This window comes from Ciona intestinalis, chromosome 2 (genome assembly GCF_000224145.3).
Source record: "Ciona intestinalis chromosome 2, KH, whole genome shotgun sequence".
In the NCBI taxonomy this organism is placed as follows: domain Eukaryota; kingdom Metazoa; phylum Chordata; class Ascidiacea; order Phlebobranchia; family Cionidae; genus Ciona; species Ciona intestinalis.
In genome coordinates, this window is record NC_020167.2 from 2,098,867 (window position 1) to 2,120,618 (window position 21,752).

The 21,752-nt window shown below is 34.6% G+C and overlaps 6 protein-coding genes across 14 annotated transcripts; 2 read left to right on the forward strand and 4 right to left on the reverse strand.

Moving 5' to 3' along the window:
* Positions 1–4,196: 4,196 nt before the first annotated feature.
* On the forward strand, positions 4,197–5,845 carry LOC100175992 (putative pterin-4-alpha-carbinolamine dehydratase). The gene is made up of 3 exons (XM_002120213.5): positions 4,197–4,450; positions 4,660–4,881; positions 5,586–5,845. Exons 1-3 carry the CDS (start codon positions 4,241–4,243, stop codon positions 5,679–5,681), a joined length of 528 nt encoding a protein of 175 aa, XP_002120249.2. The 5' UTR covers positions 4,197–4,240; the 3' UTR covers positions 5,682–5,845.
* LOC100186190 lies at positions 5,836–8,894 on the reverse strand. 2 transcript variants are annotated; one of them, XM_018817547.2, is made up of 8 exons: positions 8,464–8,894; positions 8,335–8,408; positions 8,199–8,267; positions 7,315–8,140; positions 7,186–7,250; positions 7,028–7,123; positions 6,893–6,970; positions 5,836–6,693 (listed from the first exon to the last, which is right to left on the reverse strand). In XM_018817547.2, the coding sequence occupies exons 1-8, from the start codon at positions 8,862–8,864 to the stop codon at positions 5,873–5,875; spliced, it is 2,430 nt and encodes an 809-aa protein (XP_018673092.1). In that variant the 5' UTR covers positions 8,865–8,894; the 3' UTR covers positions 5,836–5,872. The 2 variants fall into 2 exon arrangements, with proteins under 2 accessions (XP_018673092.1, XP_018673091.1); XM_018817546.2 differs by having other exon boundaries at positions 6,893–7,123.
* Positions 8,895–8,896: 2 nt separating this feature from the next.
* LOC104265334 lies at positions 8,897–13,026 on the reverse strand. Of its 5 annotated transcripts, XR_003397545.1 has the most exons (9): positions 12,501–13,026; positions 12,347–12,435; positions 11,927–12,040; positions 10,873–11,692; positions 10,714–10,778; positions 10,583–10,621; positions 10,453–10,515; positions 10,143–10,241; positions 9,931–10,066 (listed from the first exon to the last, which is right to left on the reverse strand). XR_003397545.1 is itself a non-coding variant. In XM_026840513.1 (8 exons), the coding sequence occupies exons 1-8, from the start codon at positions 12,899–12,901 to the stop codon at positions 9,228–9,230; spliced, it is 2,427 nt and encodes an 808-aa protein (XP_026696314.1). In that variant the 5' UTR covers positions 12,902–13,026; the 3' UTR covers positions 8,897–9,227. The 5 variants fall into 5 exon arrangements, 4 of the variants coding, with proteins under 4 accessions (XP_026696314.1, XP_026696313.1, XP_009857794.2 ...); XM_026840513.1 differs by lacking the exon at positions 10,143–10,241 and having other exon boundaries at positions 8,897–10,066; positions 10,583–10,623; positions 10,719–10,778; XM_026840512.1 differs by lacking the exon at positions 10,143–10,241 and having other exon boundaries at positions 8,897–10,066; positions 10,453–10,524; positions 10,583–10,623; positions 10,719–10,778.
* A 113-nt stretch (positions 13,027–13,139) lies between these two features.
* Positions 13,140–15,739, reverse strand: LOC100181501. Of its 2 annotated transcripts, none has more exons than XM_026840518.1 (3): positions 15,535–15,739; positions 15,023–15,137; positions 13,140–14,765 (listed from the first exon to the last, which is right to left on the reverse strand). In XM_026840518.1, exons 2-3 carry the CDS (start codon positions 15,063–15,065, stop codon positions 13,915–13,917), a joined length of 894 nt encoding a protein of 297 aa, XP_026696319.1. In that variant the 5' UTR covers positions 15,066–15,137; positions 15,535–15,739; the 3' UTR covers positions 13,140–13,914. The 2 variants fall into 2 exon arrangements, with proteins under 2 accessions (XP_026696319.1, XP_009857589.1); XM_009859287.3 differs by having other exon boundaries at positions 15,539–15,738.
* Positions 14,765–17,817, forward strand: LOC100183823. 2 transcript variants are annotated; one of them, XM_018817781.2, is made up of 5 exons: positions 14,765–15,123; positions 15,772–16,194; positions 16,259–16,338; positions 16,444–16,521; positions 16,726–17,817. In XM_018817781.2, exons 1-5 carry the CDS (start codon positions 15,119–15,121, stop codon positions 17,532–17,534), a joined length of 1,395 nt encoding a protein of 464 aa, XP_018673326.1. In that variant the 5' UTR covers positions 14,765–15,118; the 3' UTR covers positions 17,535–17,817. The 2 variants fall into 2 exon arrangements, with proteins under 2 accessions (XP_018673326.1, XP_026696315.1); XM_026840514.1 differs by having other exon boundaries at positions 14,946–15,123; positions 15,889–16,194.
* A 1,098-nt stretch (positions 17,818–18,915) lies between these two features.
* LOC100179117 lies at positions 18,916–21,393 on the reverse strand. Of its 2 annotated transcripts, none has more exons than XM_009859288.3 (4): positions 20,969–21,393; positions 20,674–20,864; positions 20,032–20,100; positions 18,916–19,943 (listed from the first exon to the last, which is right to left on the reverse strand). In XM_009859288.3, the coding sequence occupies exons 1-4, from the start codon at positions 21,370–21,372 to the stop codon at positions 19,135–19,137; spliced, it is 1,473 nt and encodes a 490-aa protein (XP_009857590.1). In that variant the 5' UTR covers positions 21,373–21,393; the 3' UTR covers positions 18,916–19,134. The 2 variants fall into 2 exon arrangements, with proteins under 2 accessions (XP_009857590.1, XP_002122481.1); XM_002122445.4 differs by having other exon boundaries at positions 20,674–20,867.
* Between the last annotated feature and the right edge of the window lie 359 nt (positions 21,394–21,752).

Sequence of the window (21,752 nt, forward strand, 5' to 3'; positions counted from 1 at the left end):
GACTTGTGATAAAATATCAGCTAAATGATATTCTTGCTTTATGTCTTCTTCTTTTTCCAACAGTCGAAGCATTTCTTTCACCGGCTTTATAAGCTCCATTTTCCACTGTTTGTTTACAGTTGGTTGTCTTCCAAGAGGTATCTTGCTTGCATGTGACATTAACCCATCAAACGTTACACCATTTGGTGTGAAAGCATCATAAAACCAGTTGGTGGTTTCACCGTTCAAACTTGGAATTGCAACCGAAGGAATCATGGTTTCTCCAAGGTTGATTAGGACGATGTGAAATATTGTGGAGAACCACCTAAAGTATTTCATGATCGTCTTAAGCTCTTCAGTCCAAGCTGCTTCATCTTCAAGAAGAATGATGTGTTCAAAATCTGAATATAAAGTAATTTCTGATCGTGCCAGGGAACCTAATCCTACTACAGCGTATTTACAGGGGGGATTCCCCATAATTTGAATGCATTCATCAGATACAAATTTCATTAACTCAGTATATTGCTTTGTAACTACATGCTGCGACTTTTGAACATCTGATATTTTCTTTCTTTGCAATTTAACCAGCTCATCAGCTTGTACATTGTCGGGAATTTGAGTCACTTTGTTGTACTGTTCTTCAATTTTTTCCCTTGCGCCCTTTACAATTTGGTACAAGTTTTCTGAAATCCTAACCAAGTTACCATTTAGCAGATTATTCGCTTTTGCCTTATCCAGAACAGTTGAGCAAAAACTTCTAAGGTCACTTTTAATTTTCTCATTGTTTGGATCTCTTACTATAGCAGCATTATACAAAGTCACACTGCGAATAGCATTAAACTTTTTTTGTTTAGTTTTACTTCCATATATTTTGGCCATGTCATGAAACATGGGAACAGATTTGTTTGGATCAAATTCTTTTCCATTTTCATCACACAGCAACTTCAACTGATCCACTAAGTTCTTTTCAGCTTTACTAATTTCAACTGATTCCATATGAAAAACTTATAAGAATTCTTTACAGCAGTGTAGGCAGATTACTGATTTTATATAACCTGACTTCAGGGCTTAAGACTAAAACATTGTATTGTTTGAGTACACCTTAAGCAAACAGTGTATTGTATGTGCTCCACTTAAACATTCTACGCAATGTAAATAACTGCTGTATGACCAACTCTGTTTTACTAGTCTCACAGCAACAGTACTGTCATGGAGGTGGATCAGTAAATTCATATGAAATGATGACTTTGTATAATGGGTAAATATTCATGAAACTATTATTTTTAATTAAAGTTTCCCTTGAATATTGCGAATGTGAGGTCCTCATTAACTCACCAAAATCTATATTTTATGTTGTTCTTGTAAACATACCTGCTTGGAAACTATGTCATTTAAATCATAACAACTTTAAATTACTTTCTCCATTTGTATGATGTTTAAAAAAATGTTTATATATTACATTAACACAATAGAAACAGCTATCATATTTTTTTTGTACTACAGGCCAGTACAGTATGAAGCTCAAAATTTTATCATACAATTTTTTTTACTAGAGATGATTGTGTATGGTAAAAACCAAAACAGTTTATGTATATATTGCATATATAAAAAACATAAACAGATTTTACTGTGCACATGGACAAAACGTTTGACAAGGGATAAACTTGGATAAGCACCTTACAGCGCGAACCTTTTGGGCAAGACACACCGTCAATTATTCCAACTCAGTGGTTACTTTAAATGGGTTGTCCAAAATCAAAGCCCCCCAAAAAATAATCACTTACCAAGTAACATACATGGTAACTTGTAAGCTTGCACGAGGTGTGTACCGTGTTATAACGACTATCGTTTTTTGGCCACGCGAAGATACAGCAAGTTACATTCATTCATATATTAGTAGGCTAGGGGAAGATGGGACATCTTTAGCACATAATATCCAAATATCCTGATTGCGTTTTAAAACATTTAACAACGGTCTATGAGCACAAAAGTAGGTATCCAATACCTCGAATGGTTTTTGAGTTATCGAAATAACCAAAATATCTGCATCCGTTTGCAACCGCGTAGGGGTTTTTGACCATAACTTAAAAACCATTCGAGGTATTGGAGCAAAAGTTGGTTTGTTACACTCGTATGGTCATTTGACATCTTTTGAACGTGGCCGCGTAGCATTTCTGGTCGAAATAACAAAAATATCTGACTGTATTGTGATTCAGAGCCATAGAAATACCGAGTAGTCCAACCCATTGTTACGTAAAACACAAATTGAACGGCAATTTGGGTCCAAAATAACACAGTAGGTATAGGGAGAATGTCTGTTTTTCGGTAAATTACAGAAAAACTTGGGCCTAAAAACAAATTTAAAGGTTGAAAAATGTAAAAAACATGTGTTATTTGTTTTCTGTGTCAAAAAAAGTCAAAAATTAGAATTAGAAGCGGTTGATTTGCGACATTTTAGTCATTTAATGCGGCTAAATTTATACATTTTTTCTAAAAAATGTTTGGTAAGGTAAATAGAAGCTGTTTTACACCTTCCCGCAATAGGAAAACACAAACAAAACTTAACAAGTTCGTTTAAACCCATTGTCAAAGTCACCACTTTTGCTCTATTTTGGACACACATAGACGGCAGTTGGACTACTCGGTGTTTATACGACTCTGTTGTGATTTAGCGAGCTTTAAAAAAAAGCACCCTACTATTTCGCATTTTTTTACCTGTTCAAAGTATACTGTTTCTATTTTACATATTTTTTTAATATTTAAAAGCAGTATTCAGCTTTGACGGCCGTTTTATAAAGTCGTGATAATACTGTCGAATAATTTTGTAACCTTATTGAACACGTTAGTGGTCATATAGATCCTTTTTCGTCGAACAGTTGTTCTTGTTGTTGTTGTTTTTTGCGAGACTATTTTCCGCACTTATCTCAATTCTTAATTCTAGCAATCTCTTGATTTAAATCAAATCATAATATATATTTATAATTTTTGGACTGAATTTTCAGATTTAAAACCGCACGATGAGCGATTAATTAACGATTATTTTCCTCATGCACTTTACATAGCGGAAACACTGTCTGGAGTTTGGCGGGGAACGACGGCACGTGTTATATACACAGAAATGAAAAAGAGTAGAACGCGCATCTCCAATCTCGGCAAAGGAGAGAGCATGATACACTCTCTCTCTTTTACGGGTCGTTCCCGTTTACTATTGTAGTCAATGGATTCGATGTCGTTTTCAGTAGTTTTTCTTTGTTTTTTGACTTGATTTAAAGTTATAGGGTAAAACAACTATTTTCTAGTATATATATATTTTTAACAAACCGTTTGTTTGAAGGTTTTTAATTAAAATTATTAAATAATTACATTTCCTAAAAAGTGGTAAACTGTAAGCGTTAATCCACCAAATAACTAAACTGGCCTAATAAACTTGAATAGTTAGTGTAGTTTTTGAAAAAAACAGCTAAAACCGCCTAAAACTACCATGCGCGTATCTTTTACAATGGAGACCAAGCGAAATGGGGACGGAGTTGGCGGTCACGTGAATAGAAAAAGAATATATATCACGGTTTTGGAAAGTTGCGCGTTCTACTCTTTTTTTATTTCTGTGGGTTATATAAGATAAGAAATCCACACAACGATTCACGACTGAATCAAACTATTAGCATTTAAGTGGGGACGCATTAAATGCACAACTCTTATACCGTATTATCATTAAACGTAATTGAAACATTAGTTTTAATTCAACATCATATGATTAATATTAACTTCTAACATTACCTAATTACTGCGTGATTACGGTTTGTCAAAATTCATGAAAAAGCGACGATTTTAAGCAACCACAACGTTAACTAGTGTAAGTTTACAATAAACGCTTACTTACACATATTCTTTACCAATCACTCAATCCGCATACGTCATAAGTTTCATTAGTTATAATACATGTATAAATACATTCTGCCTACTGCTCCACAGTCACCAATGGCGACTATAGAACCCGTTTTGTTGGTTACTTCAGATTTGTTTTTGATCGAGCCCAGTCGACCGTTGTAGTAAAAGGATTAATTAATATAGTAGTGTGGGGGTAGATGAGACACCTTTTCTCTTGTTTTCTCTTTTCATTTGATAGTAAACAAAGAACATTTAATGAATTTTAAAACCGTATCTTCACGACTTCCACAGACCGTTGGTAATTGTTTAAAACACGATCAGACTATTTGAATATTATGTGTTAAAGGTGTCCCATCTTCCCCGACTTTACTATATGTTAACTGGCGTCGACAACGTCTCGGTTGAATATCCTGTCGTTGTCAAGATGGTTGTTTATTTTTCACTGGCTGGTGTGTTTGTTCAGACGGGCGTTTCCGCTTCACGAGGCATACGCCATCATAACAAAACGCTTGAAGCACTATCGCACTGTAAGCAGGTTTGCAGTGGTGTCTTACTTACCTCTTCGTACTTGTCGACCTCCCAGGTGAGTGATTATAATTTAGTTTTAGTGTGTTAAGCATAACAGCGCTGTAGTTATATTTGGTGTTCAGTTATTCAACACATGTATGGGTTTCTTATTCATGGTATACTTATTGTGTTCTGCAAGCACACGTTAACTAACTATGTATGAATAAGTAACCAATTGCATAAACGCTATAAATAATAATAATATTATATCATTCACACCTACAGGTTAAACACAAAAGGATTAAAATGAGCCTCACCGATGCACAAAGGGAAACTGAATTGGCTCCTTTAAAATCTGCTGGATGGTCCATGGTTAAGGATAGAGATGCAATTTACAAGGAATTTTTATTTTCAAATTTTAATGAGTCTTTTGGCTTCATGACTAGGGTTGCTTTAAAAGCCGAGACCATGAATCACCATCCAGAATGGTTCAACGTATACAATACGGTATTGTTTGTTTTATATTGTATATATTTTATATTTGCAATTAATTAAGCATAATAAAATTTGTACTATGAATTAAAGTAGAAATAACAGTGTAAAACTATATGTGTGTATAGGGATGCCCAATAAGAAATTTTGAATCTAATTATTGGATTCGGTATTCTATTTGATGATGTTATTATAAGTCATTTCTTGCAGTACACTAACAATTTTACAAAAATGGTTGCAACACGTTTCACATTAGCGGTTCTGCTTGATGCGTAGTTAGAGATTAAGCGTTTTCGTATCTTAGTTCTGCAGAGCATAATTGTCATAACATATGGGGCGAAAATGCCAAATAAGCAACATTTGATACAACACAAAAATTATCTAAAATTTTAAACGTTATTTACCTTATGACACAACAAGACTACTATTACAGTGTCAATGAACTGATTTTTGTGGGTAAAAATGTAATATATACATGAAAAACCTTCCAAATTCTAAACTAAGTATTCCAGGATATGTTAAAATACATAATTAATCTGTAATGTGCACCCCTATGTTCTTGCAAATAGTAGGTACAACTATTTTAGGCACATGATGTGCAGTGTGCTTTTGTTCACAACAACTGACAATTTCAATTATTTATAAAACAAAACAATAATAAACGCACATTTTTGTAAAACTGCATGCAGCTCACTGGTTATAAAACTTTTCTACTTTAGGTACAAATCACATTAAGTACACATGATGTTGGTGGTCTATCAATGCGAGATGTTACTTTGGGAAAGTTCATTGAAGAAGTTTTTATAAAAAAATAATATTAATAATAAAAAATAAAACCATGCAAGTGCAATTAGTAATACTGTTTAATTATTTTGCAATAATCATCTACATGTGTCTTTGCCTTTTGTATCTTACTAAAGTGCATGATGAATATAATACATGTTAAATGTACTGTTGTAAAGTGCTCTACATGGAAAAACTATAAGTTGTGTAACAGAACTTAATTTTACCTTTTTAAGTGAGCAAGTAAACTCTGACTTTTACGTAGACTCTCTTCTTTCTCTCTTTCAGAGTGCCAATTAGTAGCTGCATTCTGTCTTTCAATTGCCTGTTTTACCAGCATTTCTGCTTCTTTGTACTTCCCATATTCTTGCATTAAAGATGCAAGGTTATGTGTACATATACCATAAGTAGAATAAGTTTCCGCTTTTGTACCAAATGCTTCCTCGTAAGATTTGATCCCAGACAAATAGCTCTGCTCTGCAGCTTTTTCTTTACCAGTTTTAAGGAAAAAGTTTCCCATAACACTATAGGCTCTTCCAAGGATATTAGCTTTCCTGGCTGTTTCACTGGAGGGAAATGATTTAATCATATCAATAAATTGTGTTAAAACCTTCTCAACATTCAGTTGATGCTGAAAAGATGTACTATGCCGCTTGACACAGTTTCTTAAATCATTCATACAGTTTAGAATACCTTTTGGCCCATTGGATACATCGGTACACCTAGCAAAAAGCTTTGCTGCTGAAATAACAACCAATGTGGCCATTGAATAACAGCCACACCTAAAGTATCTTTGACCAATCTGCCGCACTGCTTCACCCAGTTTGAAACAGTGATAGTTAACTGGGGGGTCTTGCTCTAGGTTTTGGAGTGTTGTAGTGAGCAGTTTTTTGCTCTCTTCTCTCTTATTCCCTTGACTTAAACATAAAGCAAGTTTTAGCATGTACAGTGGCTTATCTGTGGAGGAAAGGTGATTTTGACATCTTTCATAGATAGGCATGGCTTGTGTGTATTCTTGCCTTTCCCACAACTCATCACCATTTTCTGTGCGCAAAAAGTAGTAAGTAATTTTTCAATGCATAAAATATTGGTATAGTCAGAAAATGAAACATGATTACTAGAGGTTAAGACCTGTAAATGTTTTCATGAATTACAGAGACTTCTACGATTAAAAAATACTTAGGCATTAGAAATATGTGCAGTCAGGTAGCTTGTGTATTTTTAGTAAACATATAGTAGTTACCTAGCTCGAGTAACTGGAACATGTAGTTTTCTGAGTGTTCTGTTGATTCTGTGGTGGTGATACCACCAGAAGTAGTGCCTGCAGTAGAAAGCAATCTGTAAACTTTTAAATCACTTACATTAAATAATTTTTTACTGTCACTGGAGTGTTTAGCTTGAGATTCCACTGGAAATGACACAAATTCTGAAGTATTTGTTGAATTTTGACCAATACTTGCTTCATTTTCTGTGCCTGTGTAATGAATTGCCACAATAGTGTATTACTTCAGTAAATATAATTATGCTGTAGGCTACCTATAATATTAATTTTCGACACTGAAGTTAAAGTTGCCTGCTGAGAAGTGGATTGAGCTTTTGTACTGAAAAACAAAATGTGCGTGGGGTTGCCAGTTTATGTTTACACAATCTCAAACATTTACTTACAAAAGGCGCCTAGTTCTGACTTCTTTCAATGCACTGAAAGATTTTTTTAAACATTCTTCTTTTGTGGCTGATGAATTTTCCCAATCATTGGCTGCTTCCTGTCGCTCAATTGCTGCTTCAAATAATCTTTCGACTTCTTCAAAATTTTCACCCATTTCTTGCAATGTGTGAGCTAAATTGTGTGTGGTCGTTCCATAGTCACTTCGTTTTCTGGCATCATTCTCTCCAAACCATTCTTCAAGAGAAGCTATAACCTTACGGTAGCATACAACCGCTGTTCTTGGATTGTGCTTGTACAAACGTCCCAAGTACATGTAACCAGTACCTAAGGCTTCAATGAGCTCATCACACTTTGTCATTGCTTCCAGTAAATTTAGAACCTTTAGAAACGTATGTCTTACAAGTTCTTTGCACTTAACGGTGCTCTTGTCTGTGTCTGCTACAATTTTCATGTCAGTCATGCAATTTGTCATGCCTATAGCTACATGACTAGCATTTAAACACTTAGAAAAAGCAAATGCTGATGCAGAAAATATCAATACCGATCTTGAATATGCTGCTTCATTGCGATACTTGCAACCAACATTACGTAAAGCTTCTGCATATTTCAAGCATTGATCACTGAGGTGAGGTGTCTTCTCAATGTAGGTAAGTGCTTCAGTTATGAGTGGATTGCATTCACTTTCTCTTTTACTAGCTCGAAGACACAATGCAAGTTTAAGTTGCACTAATGACCGTTCCAGACCTGATACAGTTTTTAAATACGTCTCCAAATAGAAAAGTGCTTCCCCGTATTTACCTTCCTCAAATAATGATGCGCCGTCATCTAATAATATATTTTTTTGTTATTGTTTTGCCGTTGCCTAAATGTTATTAATAAATACCTTGAGCAATCAAATCCATCATCTCTTGAATGTTAATAGATGTTGTTTTATTGGTGTTTGGTGGCACGTCTATAAAAATTGGGAATTTATATTTAAAATGGCATATTATACTTGTAATGGTGATTGTAATATTTACCTGAAACGGAAGTGTCAACCTGCTCTATTGTTTCTTTACTTTTGATAGAGGACCCACCAGCACAGGATGACTGCCTGTTTGTCCATTAGTTTAAATAACTACACACAGAGCATTAGTTCAAATTCTCACCTTTCAAGATGAAAAGACAGGTGGACTTCTTGAAAAATGTTGAAGAAACTGTCTTCTAATAGTGAGGGCAAATCTTGCAGGGTTGAGTTTAATTTTCGATTGCCCACTCCACCCTTAATATCGTCGATTAGTTGACCTTCATTTTCCACAGTGAAGATCAACTGAGAATCAGTGAGTTGGCGGAAGTTGGAAACTGAAGCTTCAGGATAGCTATGTAGGATAGCATAACATAATGCGGTTGAGATTCCCCCTTTGCGAACAACTGTATGAAGGAATACTGATGGAATTGGTGTTAACAATGCAGTTGAAATATCTTGACTGTCACCCCGCCAAAAGACACTAGTTGCTGCTTTCTGTAGCTCTCCTGGTAAGTGGTGCAAATCAGACACTCGTATGTTCATGCCTATTTTGTTTCTAAAACAGTTGAACCTAAAATATATGTCAATTACAGATCAACAGATAGAAAAAAATCCAACAATACGTTTACAGTACAATAAAATAGATGCATTTTATTTTAGATTTACAAAGAAAGATAAAACAGTAACAAAATGATTCAAACTAATATACTGGTTCAATACAAAGCTAAGGAAAATTATTTACTAAAATATTTCATGTTTTTGGTATTACCCACACCACAGTGAAAAAACAATAGTAGGTCACCAGTAATATATTAGCATTAAATTTAAATATTACATATTCATTAAAAGGATGAACACCAAAATAATGTTTGTCACTTCCCCGATGTATCAATCTACACTTTGTTTTTACTTGTGCGTGGAGTATACTGATGTTCTTTCTAGACCTACTCTGGTAAGATTTATTGATCGTTTCCTTTTGTCTTCTGATTCCCAGTCAGTTGCTGCCATTTGTCGGTCCATTGCTATAACGAACATTTCTCTTGCTTCATTTATTTGGCCGTTGGTTTCTATGCTCACAGCTAAGTTGTGGGTGCAGACACCATAAAGAAAATAATATTTTGCATCCGATCCAAATTCCTCTTCATAAATTTTAATTCCTTTTTGATATAGTGATATGGCATCTTGCATGTTTTTATTTGTGTAACAAAATACTCCAAACAAATGGTATGCTTTTCCCAGGTATTTCGCTTTATGTTGGATGTTGTGTGTTGTACTAAACGCTACCATCATGTTTAAAACTTCTGTGAGAGCAGTGTGGAGAAAGGTGTCAACATACGTGCTTGTTCCTTTAATATCATTTATATGATCTAAATTTTTCATGGAATTGTAAATGCCAATGAGAGCGTTTGAATGATCTGAACTTAAGGAAAATAGTTTGGCTGCTGTCACATACATCCACACAGCCATTGAGAAGTAGGAATACTCTACATATTTTTCTGCAATCTTTCGTATTAATTCTGCTGTTGCAAAGCACTTGTACTCATTTGGTGGATTTTCCGTTAAGTTTTTCATTACAGAAGTAACAAGTCGTTTGCTTTCTTCATTCTTCCCGAGCTTTTTTTGGCATAATGCTATTTTAAGTTTTAAATAGATTGCTTCTTCTGGGGGGGCATTTTTTAAAGCTTCCTCCAAGTGAGGAAGAGCCTCATCAAAGCAACCTTGATCAAACTTATCTTCTGCTCGTTCTGAAAGCGGAGTAAACCAGTTTTATTAACTTCAATCTATTTATTTTTATATAAAGAAAGTATAAGTCATAATTACATATTTAGCCATGGCTTAGCTGTTAGAGTCCTGGCCTCTAGACCAGAAGATGTGAAAATCATAAACCAAAGAGAAAAAATACCCCTCTCCAATAGTCATCTGTAAAGTACATATGTGGTATCTTACAAGGAGCAGGTGGGTATGAAAATTAGCAGGATAAATACCTTTCATTCATTCAATGCCCTATTTATTAGTTAATAGTAAATGTGGTAATACAGAAGTAAAATATCTATAAGCCCCACGTTTGTTTTTTTTTAAATACCAAGAATTCTTAATATCTTGTATCTACCAATGTACAAGTATACATTACGTTGCTCCAAAACTTGTTCAAAATGGAATTGGTTTTCATCTTTCAATCCCACTTTTTCATCATCTGTAAATTTAAAAAAAAATTGATACAAATGCTACTTTTCCTTGCCTAAATCATCTAATAGGAGTACCTGTGTGTTCATCTGGTTTGTTTAGTCGTTGTGCACCACCTAAAATATAGTCGTCAGTAATATGCAACTTGCTTGCTTTTATTGAGTGATTAGTTTAAGCAAGATTTTCAAAGTATAATAAAAGGTATTACCTTGTTGATTACTTGTTTTCTCTTGTTCATATTTACTTTTTTTCTCTTCCACCAAACAGGATCGGCTGTTAATAATAGTTGGACAAATTAGTAATACCCTATATGCTACATATATCATTATGTCATTAAAATTCTACATATATCGCAAAGTCAGCTTACTATGCTGGGGAACATCTCAGTTTTTTAAGCTCATCTTCACTTTCTTTCAGTTGTTGTTGTTTTGTTTTTGAATGCAGCTTCCAGTCTTCTGCTCCTTTTTGCCGCTCAATAGCTGTCATTAAAATCCTCTCCACTTGCAAGGGGTTTTCTCCAACTTTTCGCATTGAACGAGCCAAATGGTAAGTTGTCATGCCATAATCACTGTTCTTTGCAGCATTTTTTCCCGAAGCCTTTTCCAAGACCTCAATGCCAGATTGAAATGAGCTGATTGCTTTATTAAGCATACCATGAGCATTGTAAAGGCCACCCAAATACATATACCCTGTACCAATAGCCTCTGCTTGTTCCTCACATTCTTTCATTGATTTTAGTAAGTTGATGATCTGAGTCAACTTGCTAAGAACCAGTTTTACACATGATTGAGTCGAATTTTCTTGTGCAACACTCAGAATATCAGTCATACAGTTAGACAATTTTGGAAATACTGTTGTAACATGCATGGTCTTGCTGTAAATTGTTGCTGATGCATAATATATTAGAACAGCTGGGACAAAGGACTTTTCCTTCTCATATTTCTTAGCAATATGAATAAATTCCTCTGCGTATCCCATGATATTGTTTAAGCTGGTGTCTTGTTTTTCAACAGATGTAAGAGCTTTAGTAAGAAAGGAATTATATTCTCTATTACAGGCACGGAGACAAAGAGCCAGTTTAAGTTGTAGTAGTGGTTGCTCTTGATCTGGCACAGTTTTTAAGGAAGACTCCAAAAATGGAATTGCTTCTCTATATTTACCCTCATTAAATAGAGATGCACCATCATCTGCAAATTTATCCCTGTCATAGTTGCCTTACAATTCATTACTGCTCCGTGGCACAGTGGCTAGCACGCTTGCCTTTAGCCTAGAGGTTATGGGTTCAAGGCTAACTCGTGAGCTGCCACGTGGTGTATGAAACAGAACACCTGTGTTATAAGTGTCGTTTTCCAGCCACGTGAAGAGAAAGCAAATTACAATCAGTCATTCATTCACTTTATAAAAAGATTTTGAATGCTTACCCTCAGTAAGAAAACTTAACATATCCTCAAATCTAAACTTAGATGAATCAACTGTTGTTTCCGTGCATTGCAGATTGGTTGATGACTCTTTGACTTTTGGATTCGTTGACATTTCTTTTCATAAATGCATAAAATCGGGTATTTAATAAAAATTACATTTTCTAATGGTAATCCTTTAGCTGAAATTTTGGTTTCAGACAGTATAGCCTTGTTTTTTCCCCTCTGTTTTAACGTAGGAATCAAACATTCGCTCTCTTTCAAAGTTAATTTTCAACACGAACGCCCAAGTTTTTTCAAAAAAAAATTATACAGTGGGTATCAGTGAGACCTAAGGAACATTTTGAAACCAAAATTTCAGGTGGCCACCAGCTAAAGGATTACCTTTTCTAATTATGTAAAATTATAAAATTGAATACCTACCATGAGACAAATCATTTTCATTGTTTTCCCTGTTTCTATTGTCAGGTACTGTTGTCTTTGAATCAATTTGCACAGTTGACGACCTGGTCCTATATTTTACACAAACTCTGCAATAACTCAAAATAAATTCTTAAAAATACTATAGAGTACTTACAGTTCTAGTTCAAATGTCAATGTGGATGTCTTAAAAACGCTGTATAAACTGTCTGATAGCAGTGAGGGCAAATCTTGCAGACTTGAGTTTAATTTCCGATTGCCCACTTCACTTTTAATATCGTCGATTAGTTGACCTTCATTTTCCACAGTGAAGATCAACTGAGAATCAGTAAGTTGGCGGAAGTTGGAAACTGAAGCTTCAGGATAACTACGAAGAATGGCAAAACATATAATTGCAGATATTCCCCCTCTCCGTACATTTGTAGGGCGCAACGGTGGTGGAATATCTCTCACGAACTCTGTGTTAATGTCACACAGGTCACCCCGCCATACTGTCGTTGCTTTAATTGTTCGTAATTCGGTCGGTAACTTGTCAATTGATACAACTATTTTATACATAACGCTAAATAGTTTAAAATATAAAAAACTGAGATGGGCTGACTATTATAACTTCCCGTTTTTAACAAATGTTACAACAATTTAAGGGAATTCCCCAAGAATTTTACTGGGAAACCACCTTCTAGTAGTTTTTTCCAATGTTGCCAGATCATTATATTATGACTATAAAGGATACTGGGTTTAAACGCAAGCTGTCGACGATACTTTCCGTTATTAATACCATTAAAAAACGAAAAAATAGTTATTTTGCCGCATTGGGTCAATTTTATTTTAATTGGAGTCATCAGTCATGTGTTGTTGCCACAATAAGCATTGATATTTTGCGTTTATGTGATAATTTAAACAACACTGATTGTGATTAGCATAATAATATTTTGTTATTACATTCATGTTCCTTAAAGAATTTAGTTTGTCAATCTTTTTAACTTTATCATACACATACTATACATACCAAAACAAATGTTTAGGTATTTATGCACATACCACCATATTTAATACTCAATTGACAATCTCCCAAAATAAATTGGGTTAAGCTCATTAAGTATTTTGGTAAAGGCAATACTGTAGTTAAAAAAATCGAAATCATTAAAACTTCAGATATACAACATTTTTTATGTCAATAAACTTATATGCAGTACAAAATATATAAAATGAAGTGCATATACAGTAAAAAATTATGTTCTTGTGTAATTAATATTTTTATTTACAACAATATAACAAGTGCAAGATGTAAATTTTAAACACACGTATGAATGTAGTTATGTTTACCCATAAGCATGGGTTGTTCATTTAGCACACAAACTAAATATGTTTGTAGTATATTAGTTCTTTATATGTTTTCTGCTCTGAATGTAATTAAAAAAATTGTATTAAAGTTAGAAGAAATGTCAAATATAGAAGTAATATAAAGAAAGATTAAAAATAGAAGTAATCTCATAGAGAATATTGATTTTCTTTGTTAATTTATTATTGTAATGATGCTTCAAGTATTAATTATAAAAACTGTTTTAGTTTCATTTATTTTTAAGGTCACTTATTCTTTTAGCCACAGTTTCACGCAAAGTTCTTGTCTTTTCCAAACAGCTTTGTTTTCGTTCCTCAGATGGCCAGTCTTGTGCTGCCAATTGTCTCTCTGATGCTTTTCTTAAAAGCTCTTCAGCCTCTTTTAGTTGGCCATTGGTCATCATGCTAGAAGCAAGGTTGTGAGTTAGGTTGCCATAATGGGAGAGATGTGAAGCTTGTATACCATATACCTTTTCTAAAGCTTCAACAGCTGACCTATAGTAATGCTGCTCTTCAGTGTTTTTTTTAATAAAGCTGTATGAATGTGCCATGTCATGGTATAAACTTGCTAAACGTCTTGGTTCATGGTCAAACAAAGCAAAATAGTCTTTTGATTTGATTAGTTCATGAATAGACCGAACACAGTCATGGAGGAATTGTTCTTTTTGTGCATCATACATGTAAGCATTCATATTTGATGATGATATGTTAGCGAGACACTTAACAATTCCAACAATAGCAGCTGCATCATCATTGGTTCGATGAAAAAGTTCTGCAGCTGTACGAAAGATCCATCCTGCTTTACAAACTGAATCCACGCTTATATATTTCTCACCAATAGGACACAGTGCTTCAGCTATCGGCGAGCATAATTCTTCAGTTGGTGGATATTCAATTAGATTTTTCAGGGTGTTGGAAAACAAATTAGAGCCTTCTACTGGTTTTCCACATTCCCTCAAGCAAAGAGACAGTTTCAATTGCATCGCAGGCTTGCTTCTAGCAGGTGCTGTTCTTAAACTATTTTCCAAACCAGTGATAGCTTGATCATATCTTCCTGCTTCCCAAAATTCATTTGTATCATCTGCAAAATAACCATATTCTAGATTACATTTTGTCAGTTATGTTATTGTATTGTAAATAAGCTTGCATAATCCTTTCTATATGTAAGTCCTACTGTTGTGTTAGTCTATTTTGTTTTACTCGGACCTTCATTTTAAGTTGAATAAAGCCTATGATCCTTTTCGTTCGTCATATAGGTTTCCGGCATAGGTTTTACACATTAGTGATTAATTAGGAGTGTAAATGGTTACTGTGAAAAAATAAAATTGAAGACGTTACCTTCAGCAAAAGCTGCCAACATTTCTTCAAAACTGATACTCATTTTTCTGTTGGGTTCTCAAGATTGTATCCCCTTTCCCAGAGTTTTACAATATTATGAGGTGAGTACTTGTTTCTTTAATATGTAAATTAATTTAATGATTGTATATTTATATGTGTGTAGTTTAAAGCATCATGTCTTCTTTGTTAAGACGTTAGTTAGAACTATGAACAATGTACTGCTGTATATAATCAAGAGGGGTTTGTCTGTGGGTTGATGCTTAACTCTTTCTATTCTTTTTATTAATAAACGGTTCACATATAATAGATTTAAATTGGTATATAATATATATATAATAGCTATAAAACTTATTTTGTTATTCTACTGGAAAGCAATATCCCAATATAAATACAAGAAGACTACTACATTGCTACTTTAACTCTGCTATATGATCTTGTATAGTTCAATACCTCATATACTATATACACCAGATAAAGACAATCTAGAGAACATGTAACCTATGTGGAAACACTTACATCTGCCTATATGTTGTTCACAGCTTCACACATTGGTGCATCCCCCAAAAAATATTAGGGGAATTCCCAACTCTTGGTTGGTGACTCTTTCAAAATGTACATGCACCAAACTAAAAGCTAAAATAATTATCTTGAGTTAACTATGAAGCTGCATTATACATAAATTAAGATATATAATGACTGAAAACAGTAGTAGGCACAGATGTTATATACAGATGTATTTGCAATAATAGGTTGATTATGAATGTAATTCTTACTCTGGATCAATTACTTTCTGACATTCAAGTTGTGCACTCTACTGTATTATGGAGAGGAGACTTTAAAGATATTTCAACCAAATTATTTCAAAGAGTTCCAGCCAAGTATCATCCAGACATAATACAAAGAGGTGAAATATCAGCTGCATTATGTTATGCTATCCTGCAAAGTTATCCTGGGGCTTCAGTTTCCAACTTTCGTCAGTTCACTGATTCTCAGTTGATCTTCACTGTGGAAGAAAAGAGTTTCCTAGTAAATGATGTTGAAAGTGGAAAAGCTAACCAAACTTTGGGTTCATTTTTAGCTTCTCTAAGTGAAAATGAAAAGTTAGATTTTAGTAGCTTTGGTACATACAGGAACATAAAGAGATTCATTTTTACTACTGACACCTCAATCGGGTAAGTTCTTAATTTAATGGTGTATTTTTCTTACTTTTTGATGTAACTGTGTGTGAAATCTTAGGATAACTAAAACACAACAGGAAGCAACTAAAGAGCTGCCAAGCCAACCAGAACCTGAAGTTAAACCAACTATAAACAAAGGTTTGTAAATAAAAGTTTCTGACAACACATACTAGAAATTTCTTTAAAAAAATATTATGAATTCTAAAACAATCCACTTGTGTACAGTCACATTTATCATTCCAGAAGTTCCAGTTTTATCTGAATCCAGTTCATGCACTGAGGAAGATCAAACTACTGATCTCTTTGCAAGTGTAGCATATGGTAACTACTGTCATTAACTTGTCAAAAATATATATTTTCCTGTTAGGCAACACCAATGCATGCAGAAAAGCCATGTCAGTCTGACGCATTTGAACTGCCTCATTTTCATAAAAAAAGGAATTTAGCCACATTAAGTTTAGCTGGGTTGATTATTTTCTACTTTCTTTTGGTTTACGAGGGTACTAATGGATGTGGTTTACACAGAGGATGCTGCGTTTCTCATGGACAACAAACGTTTTCAAGAAGCGCTCACACTTCTTGAGCAGTGTACGCTTAAGGGTGAGCAGTGTTGTGTACAACTTCGGATATCTTTATGTCTGCGTGAATGCAACAGGAGACAAGAAGCTGATAAGTTATTGCACAGCACAATCCATGATCTCAAAACCAAACCACCTACAAGCAAAAAAATTAGTCTTGCAAGCTCTATTGTTAAAATAGCAAAGATGTTTGGAGAATATAATGCCTTTTCCAGATCTGTACTCATCCTCCTGGCAGCTGCACAACTACTAGCCAGTGTTAGCTGTGATAATGTTGCAGGTATCGAGTTAATGAATATAATGGCTTGTCTGCGACGGTTTCAAAGCAAATCTGATCAATCTTACCGAATAAATGAAATGATACATAAAAGCATGCTAGAAGTATTTAAGTTGCTTAAGGAATTCACTTTTAAAACAAAATCTGAAGAAGTAGACACAGTAAGCCATGGTCACCGCCACTTGGCTGCATCATATGAGAAGATTTTTGAGGCAACTAAAGCTGAGGAACAATATAAAGCTGCCGTTGAAATCTTGGAAAATGGTTTTGGTGAATCTGCGAAGTTGTACTATAACTATGCAATATGTACACACAACATTGCAGTTAAAATGGAGGAAAGAGGTGACATGGTGTCTGCAAAAGTGTGGTTCACAAATGCAATTGAAAGACACAAAGCAGCAGAAGATTGGAGCACAGAGCAAGAACGGGAGAAAGCGATAGAACTTTCAATTATTGGGCTGAGTAAAATTAGTGTTTAACATTCTGAACTTATCGTTTTTGGTGTATGTTACTGTTCCAGAGTTCTAATATAAACTTTTGCAATTTTTTCATTGTGTATATATATATATATATATATATATACAGTATTATTTTATACTGAATGTTTATTAGAACTTTAATTGTGTGTTTAACAAAGTCATGTTTATACAGTAAACATTTAAATTGCTAAAAATGTAATTATAAAATAAAAGATAGTACTGATGCTGATTACCACTAGTGTTTTGCTCAATAAAGAATAATATAAAAATGCTGTTACCATAACAAAGTCTATAATTTTATTTTCACTTAATTACATAATACCAAATTTTTAGCTTCCATGGATTATATTTTGAAGCAGCTTGGTCCCGGAATATCGTCCGACACTATGATTAAGTGGTTAGCGAGGTAATGGGTTCAAGGCTCGATGCTGCTACTATTGTGGGCGTATGTGTCCTTGGGCAAGACACTTAACGGCAATTGCTACAACCCGGTGGTCACCAAAGGGTTTAGGGGATTATCAGTCATACATAAATATTATCAGTCATACATAAAAAAATAATCACCCACAAAGTAACATACATGGTAACTCGTAAGCTGGCACAAGGTGTATGAAACAGAACACCCGTTTTATAACGACTGTCGTTTTCCAGCCACGCGAGGATAAAGTAAGTTACATTTAGTCATCCTTAATACTTAACATTTAGCCATTTTTAATCAGAGAAGCTGCAAAGTTGTGTGCTTGCAATTCATGAACTCGGTAATGATTGCCACATTTTACCCATAATCCCAGCAGTGATGCTTAATGGAGGTAAACTGACAGTGTTCACCAATTTCAGCAACACATTTTTGATGCAAAAAAAAACAGCCCCATTTTAGTCAGGACTTTTATATGACAGATTTGATCGAGGTAAATGTGCACCTTGCTATATAACCGAATTGCTAAAAGAATGTTACCATGTTTTATTAATTTCCTCTTCAAAAAGCTTTATATTTTGTTTTATGCTATAGTAGCAAAAACATGTTTTGTTAAAAACTTAGAATTGTGGATGCATAATTGCACTTCAAATATTTGACCTTGCACTATCATTTTGAATTGTAATTTTTTTTCCACAGTGAGATCAATTGAGAATCAGTGAGCTGAGGAAAGTTGGAAACTGAAGCTCCAGGATAACTTTCCAGGATAGCATAACATAAAGCAGCTGATATTTCACCTCTTTGTATTATGTCTGGATGATACTTGGCTGAAACTCTTTGAAATATTTTTGAAATATCTTTAAGTCACCTGTACATCACACGATGGAATGCACAACTTAAATGTCAGGAGAAAAATTATTCAGAAAAACCTAAAATCTCATATCAAGCAACCTATTGTTTTTCAACCTATAACTGAGTACATATTAAAAATAACATAACATTTATAGTCCAAAGAAAACCAAAATTGACAATCAAAGTGTAACAAAGCTTAATTTTGAAAATGGTACATAATATAAAGAAATCAATATAGACAAATTGGTAAAAAAAAAATTTTAAAACAATTACGACATTGTAATAGAAATAAATGATACCGTTACATGTTTGAAAAGCAATTAACAGAAAGTTTTATTTATTTAAAGCTCTTTGTGTGAGTTTTATTGATTTCTGTCTGCTTTCTTCATCTGGCCAATCTGTTGCCTTACGCTGTCTTTCCAAGGCAAGGTGAAACATTCTTTTGGCCTCTTCGTGCCTCCCCATATCACCTATACAAGCTGCCAAGTTATGTGTACAAACTCCGTAGTTGAAATGCTCTTCTGCCCTGTCCCCAAATTTATCATAAAGTAAATCTATTGCATGTTCGTTATACCTTGCGGCTTCTTTAGCTTTACTTTCCGAACTATATGCAGAGGCAAGCTGTCTGTACGAGCTGGCTAAACTATCTACTTTGGTGTGATTTGAACAACTCAAGTTTTTAAGTGATTCAACAAGCTTGTGCAACGTTGAAAGGATCATTTGAGTCAGTTGAAAGCTGTGCGTTTTTCCATCCTGCAGCATTCTGATGTTGGTGATGCAGTTTGCTATGCCTATTGCTCCATTATCTGAGTCAGAACTGGCCTCAAACAAAGATGCGGAGATTGTGAATATCCAAAGTGCACGTGAGTAGGACTTTTTTTCTGTGTAGCGTTCGCCTACTTTTCGGTATATTTCAGCAATTGTAGTGCAGCGACTGGGAGGGGGCGGGTTATCTTTCACATCTTGAAGAGCCTGCGAAATCAGTCTATTGCTTTCAGCACTTCTTTCTAGTTCATGCATACAAAGAGCAATTTTAAGCTGCAAAATTGGTCTATCATGTTTTGTTGCAACCGGTAGACACTGCTGCAGGGCTGGAAACGCTTCTTTGTAATTTTTTGCTTGCCATAATCTTTCTGCATCTTCTGCAAAAATGTTATAATAATCAGTTTTATAATGTACATATTTCATTTAAATATGCAGCATGTCAGGGGCACACTAAGCTCAACATACCTTCGATAAAGAAGCTTGACATTCTGTCAGGGGTCAAATCCAACCCTATTGTTTCAGTTACAGTTGTTTCTGTTAAGCATAGATACTTAGTTACACATTGTAGCCTACATTTAATTTAAACTAAATTAAAATTACACAGATTTGTCGAGTCCGGGTACCAGAGGAATGGGATCACACTGGTGTATTAGTAAATTAATATAAGTGCAAAAAAAAACAAAAGCGAGTTCATGTTTTTGTCAGGCAGCTTATATTGTTTTAAATGTGCGTATGCTGAAAAAAAGCTACACATCAGACAAGTGTGTACGCACACAGGCACACACACATATACTCGCACACACAGACGAACAGAGTGGTGTGTTTAACCTCACAATTCCTTTGTTTATGATTACTAGATGTTTTCAAAAGTTTGAAGGACAGTGGTTATGTGTTATATGCTGAACTTTACAACAATTAAAATATGAGCAGCTGATAGTGATACACCGGGTATAACATGAACTTTTTGGTTGTCGGCACTGTCGGGTAACTACAATACTTGACATGGTTTGAATAACACAAATTTGTTGATACTCGAACAGATGATAATAAAAACCCGAAATAACCTTGGTGCATACCTAGCTTACATGCTGGCCTATTACCCATTACCTGTAAAAAGGTCGGTTGTTTTAGGATTTCTTTCTTTATATAGAGGTGGTGGAGCTTTATAACTTTGTTTTGGTGGAGTTTCATGTTTAGGTGGTGTCTTGTGTTTTGGTGGGGCATGATGTTGGTTATATGTGTCTTCTTTGGGCTTTAAATTTTCACGAAGAGGCGTTTCCATGCTTTGTTTTGACTCACTGCTTTGAGAAAATATAGTTTAAAAAATGCCATTTAGGACAAACAATATGTGTATATTTGCTATCAGACTTATATTTTGCATCAGGTTAGGTTTGGTACTTACATATTTGATGCAGCTTTAAATTCAATTTTTATTTTTCGAATATCATTTATAAGTTTAGTCTCGGCTAGAAATTGTTCATTCCTGAATACTTTATGAACATTTTCTTCCGCTTTTCCATGTCTAACATCCTTGCTAAATTGACCTTCTGTTTCCACTGTGAACACCAATTCATTTTTATTGAGCTGTCGAAAGTTGCAAACAGAATCTTCGGGATAACTATGAATGACGGCAAAACATAAAGCAGCTGATATGCCACACTCTTCTATTTTCTTTGCCACTGATTGCGTTGGAATTTTTCTTAATACATCTGTACAAATGTCTCTGTAATCGCCGCGGAACAGAATGGCTGATTGAATATACCGCAAACTATGCGGAAAATTACTTAAATCGACACAAACTTCCATATCATGTGGTACACATAGCCTCAAAATATCTAAATGAACTGGTGATGACAAAACAAAACCCGGTACTTTCCCCGATTTTGGCCATGCCGGGATTCCCCAACTGGCGATGGTTGCAATATTGATCAAAAGTTCACTAAAACTGCAGGGGTGTCCTGTATATGTCGAATTAATTAACACATTCCATCACCAAGTATGTTTTCTCTTAACTTATGCCAAACAAGCAGTAGGCCTACGTTTCTACTGTCGTTAACAGATAACTTCCTACGACTCCCGTTTGCGAAAAATGTTATATCAAGGTTAGTGCAGATGGTCACAATGATCTAGTGGGAACCTTATTGACTTATACCTATGTGCACTTTACCCGGCCCGTTCTTTCACTA

Bases quoted from the DNA above. Each gene is read 5' to 3' on its own strand.
- LOC100175992 (XM_002120213.5), top strand. From the start codon at position 4,241: ATGTTAACTGGCGTCGACAACGTCTCGGTTGAATATCCTGTCGTTGTC. The intron at 4,451-4,659 runs GTGAGTGATTAT...TCACACCTACAG, and splicing joins CGTACTTGTCGACCTCCCAG to GTTAAACACAAAAGGATTAA. The intron at 4,882-5,585 runs GTATTGTTTGTT...TTTCTACTTTAG, and splicing joins GGTTCAACGTATACAATACG to GTACAAATCACATTAAGTAC.
- LOC100186190 (XM_018817546.2), bottom strand. From the start codon at position 8,864: ATGAACATACGAGTGTCTGATTTGCACCACTTACCAGGAGAGCTACAG. The intron at 8,409-8,463 runs GTGAGAATTTGA...ATGGACAAACAG, and splicing joins CTGTCTTTTCATCTTGAAAG to GCAGTCATCCTGTGCTGGTG. The intron at 8,141-8,198 runs GTATTTATTAAT...ATATATTATTAG, and splicing joins GATGGATTTGATTGCTCAAG to ATGACGGCGCATCATTATTT.
- LOC104265334 (XM_026840511.1), bottom strand. From the start codon at position 12,901: ATGTATAAAATAGTTGTATCAATTGACAAGTTACCGACCGAATTACGA. The intron at 10,525-10,582 runs GTACTCCTATTA...AATTTTTTTTTA, and splicing joins CAAACCAGATGAACACACAG to AATTTACAGATGATGAAAAA. The intron at 10,067-10,452 runs GTAATGTATACT...CTCCGCTTTCAG, and splicing joins TGAACAAGTTTTGGAGCAAC to AACGAGCAGAAGATAAGTTT.
- LOC100181501 (XM_026840518.1), bottom strand. From the start codon at position 15,065: ATGAGTATCAGTTTTGAAGAAATGTTGGCAGCTTTTGCTGAAG. The intron at 14,766-15,022 runs GTAACGTCTTCA...GTTATTTTGCAG, and splicing joins GTTGGCAGCTTTTGCTGAAG to ATGATACAAATGAATTTTGG.
- LOC100183823 (XM_018817781.2), top strand. The intron at 16,195-16,258 runs GTAAGTTCTTAA...GTGAAATCTTAG, and splicing joins ACTACTGACACCTCAATCGG to GATAACTAAAACACAACAGG. The intron at 16,339-16,443 runs GTTTGTAAATAA...TTATCATTCCAG, and splicing joins TAAACCAACTATAAACAAAG to AAGTTCCAGTTTTATCTGAA.
- LOC100179117 (XM_002122445.4), bottom strand. From the start codon at position 21,372: ATGGAAGTTTGTGTCGATTTAAGTAATTTTCCGCATAGTTTGCGGTAT. The intron at 20,868-20,968 runs GTAAGTACCAAA...ATTTTCTCAAAG, and splicing joins TTTAAAGCTGCATCAAATAT to CAGTGAGTCAAAACAAAGCA. The intron at 19,944-20,031 runs GTATGTTGAGCT...ACATTTTTGCAG, and splicing joins GTCAAGCTTCTTTATCGAAG to AAGATGCAGAAAGATTATGG.